Source organism: Neomonachus schauinslandi, chromosome 13 (assembly GCF_002201575.2).
Source record: "Neomonachus schauinslandi chromosome 13, ASM220157v2, whole genome shotgun sequence".
NCBI classification, from domain to species: Eukaryota; Metazoa; Chordata; class Mammalia; order Carnivora; family Phocidae; genus Neomonachus; species Neomonachus schauinslandi.
Genome location: NC_058415.1, coordinates 45,460,780 through 45,473,989, shown reverse-complemented (window position 1 = coordinate 45,473,989; position 13,210 = coordinate 45,460,780). Strand labels below are relative to the sequence as shown.

Below are 13,210 nucleotides of genomic sequence, written 5' to 3'. Positions count from 1 at the left end.
GGAAGATTGATGGGTGACAAAAGAGGAAGGCTGCAAAGGTAGGCTGGAGCCCTGCTGCAGAGGACTTGAGCTGCCACATAAAGGACTGTGTTGCCTTGATGTTCAGCATCCACATTTTTATTCTTTGTGATACTATCAAGTGCAGTCTTAGCTGGAATAATTTCGGTTGGCTTGTGACTGATTTTGATTTAATTGATATTCTAGTGGTATGAAATCATATTTAGCTTCTTGAGGGTGTCTCTCATTTCCCAAGAACTTGCCTAAATAGTCTCGCCTAATTCTTTTTTTTGGAGAGGGGGGACTGGGAATAGTGACACTATGGGCACCAGTAACATTGGGAGACTCTGGATTTGGGATTTTCTAAGGAAGGAGGGTGTCCTGCCACTTTCTGGCATAGAAATCCAAAAAGTGAGGGGTTTAAGGATGGGGTAATTTACATCAAAGACCTGACAGACAGTACTTTTGTTAGGAAACTTTCAAGCTTTGGATTATAGGAGCTATCCTCAATTTCCCTAAAGCTTTAGGGCAGGGTGACAACTGAAGTCAAGTTATTACTAATCATGGTTGACTGCGATGAGATGCCTCCATCAAGATTTTAACAAATAGCTTACAGATTTGCTTTACCTAGGAAAATTATTGTAGATTCTGGAGAAGTAAAGGATAGATCAGAGATGGAGATGGGGATTTAGCAAAGGGCTGTGAAAATTGAGCATGATCTAGATAGTAGAGTGGGTTTTGTTTTTTTTTTTTCCAAAAGAAAGAATGCCTTTTTGTCTTTTATTCTCCTCTCACCTATTTTCTCTTTTTAATGTTGCAGTGTGCAAAGATCCACCTTACAAAGTAGAAGAATCTGGGTATGCTGGTTTCATTTTGCCAATTGAGGTTTATTTTAAAAACAAGGTATGTAATCTTTACCCATTAATCTTTCAGTGGAAGATCCTCCATTAAACAAATGATGTTTAAAATAATTTTGATTCATAAACACTTCTATCGCTAGATGATTTGAAAATAACAGTTAAATTTGTCTTCTAGGAATTTTGGCTATTGTTACCCTTAATTATAGAGGAAGTGGCTGAAGATAATTTCAATTATGTGAAGCCAGATTATATGAAATTCATTAAACTTTCCTTTTTAAGAGAAGAATGATTACCATTTGAAAAGGAAGATTGATATATGTTTGTAAAATAGAAAAGAGAAATTAGGTTTTTTCAGTGAAATGCTCCTTTTCTCATTTTCATATTTTTAGGATTTTAGACACTTGCAAAGAATAATCTCTCATTTATCTTCAGCTGCCACACACACATGGCATACATACACAATTATATCAGCTTGACATATAGATTTTACTGGATTTAAAAGTATATATGTAGCAAAACACACAGACTATATAATATTACAAATTGCTCAACCTCTGTGGGGTTCACTTTTCTTATTTATAAAATGGGGATAGGATAAGAGTATCTACCTCATAAGGGGGCTATGAAGATTAGATGCAGTATGTTTGTGTAGAATATTTAGAATAATGCTTCATGTATAAGTAAGCACTTGGTAAATGCTAATGATTACTTTTCTCAGTAATAATACTGAAATGTTCACGTTTTTTATCAAATCAGAATTTGTTGAGATGCATTATGTCTGCTCATGTGATATGACTTCACATTGATGTATTGATTTATTTTTTCTCATATCAATTTGGATTTCCCTAAAACCAGCTTTTAGCTTTTTTTATGTGAAAATTTGAGATATAATTTGCATATCATAAAATTCATTTTTTTTTAAAGTGTGCAAGTCTTCAGGATTTAGTATATTGTGCAGACATCACCACTATCTAATTCTATGACTTTCTTAGGATTTTCACCACCCCATAGTGAAACCCTGTACCTAGGGCAGTCACTCATTCTTCCCTCCTCCAGCCCCTGGCAATGATTAATCTACTTCCTTTCTTGATGTAATTTCCTGTTCTGGTGATTTCATATAAATGTGTGACCATTTGTGCCTGGCTTCTTTCACTTAGTATGTCTTTAAGGTTTACCCACATTATAGGATGCATTGATATCCTTAGTATTTTTTTTAATAACTGAATAAAACCCTGTTGTATGAATATACCACATTCTGTTTATTAATTCATATTTTGCGGGAAATTTGACTTTTTTCCACCTTTGCCTACTGTAAATCATGCTGTTGTGAATATTCATACACAAGTTTTTGTGTGGACGTATGTTTTCAAATCTCCTGGGTATATACCTAAGTGGAGTGGTTGGATCATATGGTAACTCTATGTTTAACTTTTTGAAGAACTGTCAACTGTTTTCCAAAATGACTGCACTATTACACATTCCCATCAGCAGTGGTGGGAAGGATCCAGTTTCTCCACATCCTGGAAAACACTTGTCATTTTCCTTTTTTAAAATTATAATTATCATGGTGCATGTGAAATGGCTTTGGTATGTATTTGCCTGATGACTTATGATTTTGAACATCTTTTCATATGCTTATTGTCCATTTGTTTATTTTCTTTGGAGAAATGACCCTTTAAATCTTTTTTTTTTTTTTAAAGATTAGATTTATTTATTTGACAGAGAGAGACACAGCGAGAGAGGGAACACAAGCAGGGGGAGTGGGAGAGGGAGGAGCAGGCTTCTTGCCGAGCAGGGAGCCCGACGTGGGGCTTGATCCCAGGACCCTGGGACCATGACCCGAGCAGAAGGCAGACGCTTAAAAACTGAGCCACCCAGGCACCCCATAAATCGATTTCTTTTTAAAGATTTTATTTATTTATTTGACAGAGAGAGACACAGCGAGAGCAGGAACACAAGCAGGGGGAGTGGGAGAGCGAGAAGCAGACTCCCTGCCGAGCAGGGAGCCCGATGTGGGACTCGATCCCAGGACCCTGGGATCATGACCTGAGCCGAAGGCAGACGCTTAACGACTGAGCCACCCAGGCGCCCGACCCTTTAAATCTTTTGCCCATTTTTTTAAAGTATTGATTTTCAATTAAAGTGGTTGTGTTTATGGGAAGGAGCGAGAGCCTATATCTCCACCATCCCTGTTTTCAGTATTCTAGAAGTTTACTATTTTTTTAAAAGATTTTATTTATTTGACAGAGAGGGGGAAAGAGCACAAGCAGGGGGAACCGCAGACAGAGGGAGAGAGAGGGAGAAGCAGGCTCCCTGCTGAACAGGGAGCCTGATGCAGGGCTTGATCCCAGGGCCCTGGGGTCATGACTTGAGCCGAAGGCAGACACTTAACTTACTGAGCCACCCTCAATAATTCTAGAAGTTTAATTAATAAAGATCATGTGGTGCTTTTCTTCCCTCTTGTCACTCATCCAGTGTTTTATTTCATCTAGGCATTGGGCTGCCCATAGGAAGAGTCTAGGCTTTCAAGCCAGAAAAGGTGTTGTTCCAAAGAAATGAGGGGCTAGACAGTTATGATCTCTTGTGGGAGGATCATAATGGCTGTAGCATTCTGTTCCTATCTCCTTAAGTCAATTTAACATTGCACTGGCTTCAGTTTGGAAATAATGCGGTAGTGAGGTATCTTCTCTCCTTTGTTTTTACCTTTTCTGGTCATTTTTACAGGCTGTCTGTTCAATAGAAAAAATTATTTTCTGAATTACTCAATTCCCTTATTTACAGAAATAACCGGAATCTCTCTGCACACCACACACGTGCACACACACACACACACACACACAGGTTCAGTCTTCTCGGCACTTTGGGTAGTCATTCTTATGACTCATCTTCTTGACTCATTTTGTGAAGAATTGTAGTTTATTTAAAAAATGAAGGAAGGGGACGCCTGGGTGACTCAGTCGGTTAAGCGTCTGCCTTCGGCTCAGGTCATGATCTCAGGGTCCTGGGATCCAGCCCCGCATCGGGCTCCCTGCTCCGCGGGGAGCCTGCTTCTCCCTCTGCCTGCTGCTCCCCCTGCTTGTGCTCTCTCTCTCTCTGACATAAATAAATAAAATCTTTAAAAAAAAAAAAATGAAGGAAGAAAGAGGCACATGAGATGGAAAGCAGTAATTCCTTTGGGGCCATTATGAAATAGACCCTTGAGTTGAACACCATTAAATAGATTTTCTGTTTAGCATCCATATCAGTTTATTTCAATTTTCTAGTTTTAGATTGTCTTTAAGATTTTATATTTAATAATTGCTATTTTTATAGGTACACAATGAGACATCTATATTTCACTGTTTGTAATATGAAAAAGTGGGATACACCTAATTGGTCCTATGTAGAGATGTGGATCACTAAATGGTGGTTTAGGAATACACGGAATGCTATACAGCAGTTAATGTAACAACACGGATAAGTCTCAAAAACAAGAATGACAACTTAAAAGTTACGGAAGTATATGGTTATGATACCATTTATGTATGTTTTTATAAGCCACTGAAGCTGAGAATAAATAATGTTCTAGAAATACACATACGTAGCTCAAGAGTGTGAATTGAAATGATAGCACGGGAACTAAGTGGCATTGGTTCCTGGGAGGATCCATAGAGCAGCTTATATTTATAAAATTGTATCCTTTGGGGGTGCCTGAGTGGCTCAGTCAGTTAAGTGTCTGCCTTCGGCTCAGGTCATGATCCCAGGGTCATGAGATCAAGTCCCCCATCGCATCCTCAGCAGGGAGTCTGCTTCTCCCTCTCCCTCTGCCCCTCTCCCTGCTTGTGCTTTCTCTCTCGCTTGCTGTCTCAAATAAATAAATAAAATCTTAAAAAAAAAAATTGTATCCTTTGAAGCAAAGGTAAACACAGTGAAGTGTTAACATCTGTTTACTCTCAGCGGAAGATACATGGGTGTAGTATTTAAAGTTCTTTTCTGTATGTTATTAATTTTTTAGTTAGAAATTGTTGCTTTGTCATCTCTTTTCATTTATCTTGGAATTTTTTTTTTAAACAAACCAAAGTTTTGCTGTATTCTCTGAGCTGGATATATTTCTCTTTTCTCTTCCTACTGAAATGATTTGTGGGTAAAAATTTAGGAGTCTGGGCTATTCCTCCAGAATGTACATTTTATTTCTTTTGAGTTTTTATCATTTTATTCATCCCCAGAGTTGATTCAACTCTGTCTTGAAGAACAAACATCCATTACAATAATGGTTTATGAAAAATATTGTTCAGAGTTTTTAGAGGAGGTGAAAGCTGCAAAAAGACTTCCGTGTGATCTTGGCAGAGTCCTACTACTGCATATTAAGGATGATATCATCCTGTCCTCGGGTCCATCTCCATCTTTTCCTTTCCCTGCTTCTAATAAGCCTGTCTTCAATTTTACTCATTTATTTGAGAGGTCAGAGTCCTTACTCCAGAGCGGGAGGTGGAGTGTCTGTCAGTGCTGCTTTTGAGTTCGTGTATGTTTATTCTATCTTATTTTGCATTTGTGTTCAACAAAACAAGCTTGTCTATGAGAATTATGAGTGTTGCAGAAACTTTAAACCAGTAGGCACACTAAAACATAATTGACTGTAGCATTTTAGGTTTAAAGGATCCCCTGCTTCTCTCTTTCATTCTGTCCTCAGAGAAGGTACCTGAGTAAATGTCAAGGACTGAAGCAGAATGAGAGGGACAATTTGATATTGCCAAAACCAGATTTCCACCTCTACGAGGAAGTGTATTAGCTTTATATATAGAATAAATGCATAGTTTCTTGTTTGCAATTTGAGAAGAATCTTTCCTGAGGAGCATAGATTGACATAATATTGAAGTCTGCTCTCCAGGAAAGAGATCAGTTGGCTAGAACGCAAGGTTTGTGAGTACTTTTTCCTTACTCAAAAAAACAAACAAAAACCACACACACACAAAACTTTAAAAGAAAATTGCACTCAGGATTCATAGAAAGATAGTCACTCTCTGTGGTTCTTACCCTTAGTTTCATGGAAAAGTGATTGGTTTTTTTTGTATTTAAGTGTTATGAAGTGATATTATTATTCATTCTTTTTCTGCTGGTAATGATTTATACTCATCAATATATTTTTATCTTTAAAAACATTTGCAGGAATATATGTGTATATATATATATTTTAAAGATCTTATTTATCCATTTGGGGGAGAGAGAGAGAGAGCGCGCACAGAGAGTGAGTGAGAAGGGAAGCCGACTCCCTGCTGAGCACAGAGCCAGACACGGGGCTCAATCCCAGGACTCCTGAGATCATGACCTGAGCCAAAGGCAGACACTTAACTGACTGAGCCACCCAGGCACCCCTGCAGGAGTATGTCTTTTGACTCTGTTTAATCACTGTTAACTATTTGGTACAGCTTTTCCCGATTACCCCATGCATTTGCCCAGATAAAATCTATGTTGAGTAGAGATTGGCAGGGGCATAATATATCATACTTTAATATTTTCTGTGAGTTACCTTTAATCCACTTAGCAGTATTTCCAAATCTGTATTTTTAAACATCTGTGTGGTATTCAATGGTATGATATACTCACTTGAAGATCATTTCAATTTTTTTTTACCATTACAAACAATGCTACCACGAACATTTTATCATCTATATCTTTGCACACATATTTGAATATTTTTGTGGAAGAGATTCTTAGAATTACTGGGTTAGCATGTTGATAGATACTGCCAAATTGTCTTCCCCAAAGGCTTTACAAATTTATAGACCCAATTATAAGGCAGAAAGCAGCCCTTCTTATGTTTTTAATTAAATTCTAAGGTGTGTTGACTGTTTTACAATTTAGAGGAGAGGCAGGTAAGTAAAAAATGATCATAATTCAATGTGATAATTACATTAATAAAGGAACGCTGTAAGAGGGATGTCTAATACAGATTGGATTGGAAATATTAGGAAGACTTTCCAGTGGATTTCATGCTTTAGCTGTGTTGTGAATAATGAGTGCATTAAGCAAGCAAGGGAGGAGAGGTGTGTTGGGAGGGAAGACAGTGTAGGCGTGGGGAGCAGTACATGTGAAAGGCAAAATGAATGAGATAATGTGAAGTATTGGGAACTGCAAGTGCTTCACAATTATGGAAGCACAGGGTGTTGTGAGAGAACAAAGGAAATGCAGGGAAGGTATTAAAGGACTAAGATGGTTATTCCAAGGAAGTGGGATTTTATCCTGTGGAAAATGATGAGTCATTAAAGGCATTTATATCAATGAAAAGGTGTAATCTGATTTTTCTGTTGGGTAAATCACTGTCTTGTCACTGTGGGAGGTAGAATGGGGTGGGTTCAAAAATAGAGGAGATGACCAGGTGAGGAGTGATGAAGGTCTAAGCTAAGGCAAGGGTATGACGACTGGACAAAGGGGCTGAATTTGAGAGTTCCTAAGGAGGGATTCTAAGTAGAACTGGGAGACTATTTGAGTGTGATGAGCGAAGGAGGAGGAAGAGCTGGGGATGGTTTTTCTGTATTTTAACTTTGATAAGAAGTTAGGATTTCTGTTTGCCAAGATACAGAGGATAGGAGAAAGGACAGATGAAGATAAACTCAGGTTAAGATAATCCATGACTTTGCTGTTGCCATGGGTCAACTTAGTGGAGATGTGGGCAGACTGTGGAACACGTACATCTGGTCATCAGGTGGGAGCTGGGCTGGAGGTATAGATAGGGGAGTCATTGTCCTGTAGGTAGAAGTGACCCCCTGTGAATGGGTGTCCGCTCCTTGGGGAACTTTGCCTAAAGTTAAAGGACGCCTAAGGGTCAGGGAAGAAGACTAGGAAGGAATGCCAGTTAAGTGTGAGGAAAACCAGGGGAGAAAGGTTATCCCGATGAAAGAGGGAAGGAGCAGATTTCAGGCCTGCTTGCTAGTGAGCGAATGAGTGGAGACTGATTTGGGGAAGTGTGGATGAGGAGGTGGAAACTGTAAATTTGTAGCAGGAGATGCCTACATTTTGACAGTTTCAGGTGCTAAGACTTTTGAGTCAAAAGAAGTAGGTTCAAATCACTTTGTTTCATCACAATAGTAATATAACAAATTGTTTTTTTTTAAATAAAGAAAAATTTTTTAGGGATGCCTGGGTGGCTCAGTTGGTTAAGCGTCTGCCTTCGGCTCAGGTCATGACCCCAGGGTCCTGGGATCGAGCCCCGCATCGGGCTCCCTGCTCTGTAGGGAGCCTGCTTCTCCCTCTGCCTGCCGCACCCCCTGCTTGTGCACACACTCTCTCTCTCTCTCTCTCACAAATAAATACGTAAAATCTTTAAATAAAGAAAAATTTTTTTAGAGTGAACTGGGGAGCGATGGGCAGAGGGAGAGAGAGAATCCCAAGCAAGCTCCATACCCAGCGCAGAGCGTGTCGTGGGGCTCCATCTCACGGCCCTCAGATCATGAGCTGAGCCGAAATCAAGAGTCAGACGCTTAGCCATCTGAGCCACCCAGGTGCCCCACAAATTTTTTTTAAGAAAAACATTTCTTTATCTATGTAAAATTTGAATATGTTATATATTAAAAAACACATATACCTCATACATTGCTATTGAGATTTTAAAATGGTGCAGCCACTGTGGAAAACAGTAATGCAGTTTGTAAAAATGTTAAACATGGAGTTACGGCAGGACCCAGAAATTCTACCCTTAGGTGTTTACCCCAGAGAAATGAAAATACACATCTACATAAAAACTTGTACACAAATGTTCATACCAGCACTACTCACAGTGGCTAAAAAGAAAAAATACAGGGACGCCTGGGTGGCTCAGTCGGTTAAGCCTCTGCCTTCAGCACAGGTCATGATCCCAGGGTCCTGGGATCGAGTCCCACATCAGGCTCCCTGCTTAGCAAGGAGCCTGCTTCTCCCTCTGCCTGCCTCTGTCTCTCTCTCTCTCTCTCTGATAAATAAATAAAATCTTAAAAAAAAAAAGAAAAAAGAAAAAATACACATGTCTATCCAACAAGTGGATAAACAAATACTGGGATACCCATACAATGGAATATTATTCAACCGTAAAAAAGGAACTACTGACACATTACAGCATGTATGACCCCTGGAAAATCATGCCAAATGAAAGAAGACAGTCACAAAGGATTACATATCATGTATGTATTTTATGTATGTTCATATATTTGTATGAAATGCCAAGTCCATAGAACAGGCAACTCTAGAGAAACAGAAATAGATTAGTGGTACAAGGTGATGCAGGATCTGGGGGGGGATGGGAAATGACTACTAATGTATTTGAGTTTTATTTCTGGAATGATGAGAATGTTCTAAAATTAGATGGTGGTGATGGTTTCATACTTCTGTGAGTATACTGAAAACCACTAAATCATATATTTTAAAGCGTGGATTTTATGGCTTGTGAATTATTTCTCAATAAAGCTATTAAAAATAAACAAAATGGCAAAGCTAATGACAAATGAAAAAAAAATGATAACACTTCACAGGGATGGTTAATATTTGTAACACAAAAGACATTTTTATATAAAGTAATATAACAAATTCCAGTCCTTTAATTTCTATACCTGCAAAACAGGGCTCACAGGTGACCTAGAGGCGAGCTATGAGAATTAAATGAGATCACTGTTAACATTCATATTAGTTATTGTCATTATCCTCAGTCTTCATTGCACCTGGAATGCTTAAGAATCCCTGTGTAGAGAGGTTTAAGTGTTTAGCTAACTAAAATAATGGCTCGAGAGTAGAACTTGAGCATCATGAAATTCTGATGGTTGTGTTCTCGTGAATCTGATGCTATTTCATCCTCCTGGTTCATTTCATAGATATTTATTGCATTTCTGCTATGCACCAGTGCTAAACTAGTTGCCAGGGGTGCAAGGATGATTCAACCATTGCTCCTACTTTCAAGAATCTTATGATTAAGCAGGATAAAGAGACAGGATAGGATGGTTACCCTAAGATGTGGCAAGGAGGAGAGAGATGCACTCAGAGCAGAGGAGAGGCAGTGGGAAATTGCGAGTGGGTTCTAGGAATCCGTCTCCAAAGTGAAACCTGAATGGAGAAGGTCCTCCAACTCTCCTCCAAGTTACGCAGGTGACACAAAGGTGGAAGAATGGAGGCGGGCAATGAGGGTGGTAACACAAAGCAAAGGTGAATCCCAGAGTTAGCCTAGAACATAGGAAATGCCGGGAACACCCAACAGCACGTGTTGCTGGACCAGGAGATGGGTGGACGCAGTGTGGTGGCATGAAGAGCCGAGAGCCAAGTTCTGAAAGCCCTTATGAGGCATTCAAGTGAGCTTTGATTTTTATCCTAGTAGCATTTGGCAGCTTTTGAAGTTTTGTTTGTTTTGTTTTTAAAGATTTTATTTATTTGACACAGAGAGAGAGAGAGAGAGAGAGAGCGTGCGTGTACACACACAAGCAGAGGGAGTGGCAGACAGAGGCAGAGGGAGATGCAGGGGGAGCCCGATGCAGGACTCGATCCCAGGACCCCAGGATCACGACCCGAGCCAAAGGCAGTTGCCCAACCAACTGAGCCACGCAGGTGCCCCAGCTTTTGAAGTTTTAATCAAGCTGTGAAATGGCTAGATTTTTGTTTCATATGGATAATTGTGAGGCCTAAATGAAGGAGGAATTGAAGATAAATCTGTCCTGAAGTAGGAAGGACCTACTAGAGAAAGGAGTTTATTATAGTTTGGGCAGTGAATAAGAGTTATGGGTTAGAGGGTTTGTTCGAGAAATATTTAGGAGAGAAAATGGCAGTTGTCGCTGATGGGTGGAGAGGGTGGTGTGGGCAAGGGAGGAAGTGGCTTCAGGGGTATCTTAGGTTTCTAGTTGGGTGGTTGTGTTGGTGGTGTTACACCACTTGAGATATCACAGGAAAAATGATGAGTTTATTCTCTCAGAAAACAAGAGACCGATTCATTAGGTATTTGCCTTTTGCTTTGTAGATAATCCCATGAGAATTTTCTTTGTCCAGTACTTTGACACAATAGCTGTTGGTTACCTGGGTCTTTACTGTTCCTTCTGAAGAATAAAACTTTGCTTTCAAAATTTGTATATGCTTAACTCTCTCTTTTCTTTCTTAAAATTTTTTTTAATCTCTAGGAAGAACCTAAGAAAGTCCGCTTTGATTATGACTTATTCCTGCATCTTGAAGGCCATCCACCAGTGAATCACCTCCGCTGTGAAAAGCTAACTTTCAACAACCCCACAGAGGAGTTTAGAAGAAAGTTGCTGAAGGCAGGAGGGGTAAGTGGGCACTGCCTTGTGAAAAGCCTTCACTTCAAAAACTAGTTGCTAGTGTGTTAAGAAGTGTACTAATGTTTTGAGAGAGGTAAGAGAGAGGAAGGACCTTAATGACTTAGCTGTGGACTCCTGGTTTGGGATGAAGAGGTAAGCAAACATGAATATTTTACGTAGGTATGAATCTGAAATTATGCTGTTGGTTGGAATAGCTTGATAGTCTGTGAAGCTCAAATCTATTTTAACAAAAAGCCAAAAACAATAAACTTTCCTCAGTTAAGCAAAGAACAATGTCTGAACTTTGTCATGTCAGTTTATAGAAACTTTTCGGTAAAGTTGAAAGTCCTGTTTAAAATTATATAAAAAGAGGTTGTTGTCCAGATTTTCTTGGGAAAAATTAATAGAAAAAGTATAGTAATTCATGTGACAGGCTTGGGTTATTTAAATACACATTTTTGTTTATTTGAATTGTGTGTAGGTAAAAGATGGGTTTTCTTTCATTTTTTTTTTTAATGTTTTATTTATTTATTTGACAGAGAGAGACACAGCGAGAGAGGGAACACAAGCAGGGGGAGTGGGAGAGGGAGAAGCAGGCTCCCCACTGAGCAGGGAGCCTGATGCGGGGCTCAATCCCAGGACCCTGGGATCATGACCTGAGCCGAAGGCAGACGCTTAATGACTGAGCCACCTGGCGCCCCTCATTTTTTTTTTTAAAGATTTTATTTATTTATTTGAGAGAGAAAGAGAGAGCGAGAGAGTAAACATGGGCAGGGGTGGTGCAGAGGGAGAGGGAGAGAAGCAGGCTCCCCACTGAGCAGGGAGCCCAATGCGGGACTCAATCCCAGGACCCTGAGATCATGACCTGAGCCAAAGGCAGACGCTTAACTGACTGAGCCACCCAGGCACCCTGGATTTTTTTTTTTTTTTTTAAAGATCATGGTAACCAAGTTTTGCCTGTGTGATTTGGCTAGGATGGGGAACGATTTTTAAGTGGGGTTTTGTGCAGACACAAATGTACGGAATGTTTGCTTGCAGCTAAGTCAGCTGTGCAGGCAAATGCTACTGACTCATGGAAGTCTACAATGGGTGCCATTTGGACCATCATCCTCTTTCCACTTCACATGAACTTCCTGTGTCATCTTATGTGGGCAGTTCTGACCCCATAAAATGTTGAAATGCATTCTTTACTCTAGAATTTCCTTCACTTAGTTTTTCTGGAAGGTTTTTGATAGCTTTGCCTCGATGCTCTTATCATATGTGTAAACATATGTGGATCATAACTTTGCAAAATGCCTCATTTCTCTCATAAGCTCTATCTGAGGGCTATGTAGGGAAGAGTTTGGTTTTGTATAGCACAGAAGTGTTTTCCCTTTATTGAAACCCCTTTTTGTGGGGTTAGAGACAACCACTTGGAGAAGCTGTGGACCCTCTCATAAGAAAATCACCCATATGTACAGCTGTGTGAACATTTTGGGTTATGTGGAACTCCTGAAGTCCATTTTTTGGAGTCCTATTTTGCCAAGATCCTATCCTTTCAGCTGAAATACTAATATGCATTTGAAGCATTGTAAGTCCCTTTACCACATTTCATTCATACTCTGCTATGTCAGTACATTATGGGTTAAATAGGTATTGGGCCAGGTTTGGAAATAAACCACCACTTATAGTATTTTATGGGGAAATGTGTCTTCATGAAGAAATGGCCTTTTGTAATACAACTCATTTTTCTTTTTTTTTTTTAAGATTTATTTATTTATTTTAGAAAGAGACAGTGCAAGCAAGCGTGAGTAGGCGGACGGGCAGAGAGAGAGGGAGGGAGAGAATCATCAAGCAGATTCCCTCCTGAGCATGGAGCCCGACATGGGGCTTGATCTCAGGCCCCTGAGATCATGACCTGAGCTGAAATCAAGAGCCGGACGCTTAACCCAGGTGCCCCTGTAATACAACTCATTTTAAAGTTAGAGATTTATTATATATTTATTAAGGAAGTGGTGTTTTTTTTAAAACCTATTTTATTCTTCTTATAGTTACCAAGAACACAGTGTTGATGCTATTTACCTGTGGCTGTGCCCTTAAAAATGAGCTGGTCCATCCCTGGTTATCTGCCCAAAG

General features: G+C 39.6%; 1 protein-coding gene across 1 annotated transcript in view; it reads left to right on the top strand.

Annotated features, from left to right (window-relative positions):
- The window catches only part of MLLT3 (MLLT3 super elongation complex subunit), a 282,058-nt gene that overhangs the window by 157,255 nt on the left and 111,593 nt on the right, over positions 1-13,210 (top strand). Inside the window, exons 3-4 of the mRNA XM_044920508.1 lie at positions 818-900; positions 10,961-11,104. Of these exons, the coding sequence (XP_044776443.1) occupies positions 818-900; positions 10,961-11,104 (227 nt within the window). The remainder of the gene's footprint in view (positions 1-817; positions 901-10,960; positions 11,105-13,210) is intronic.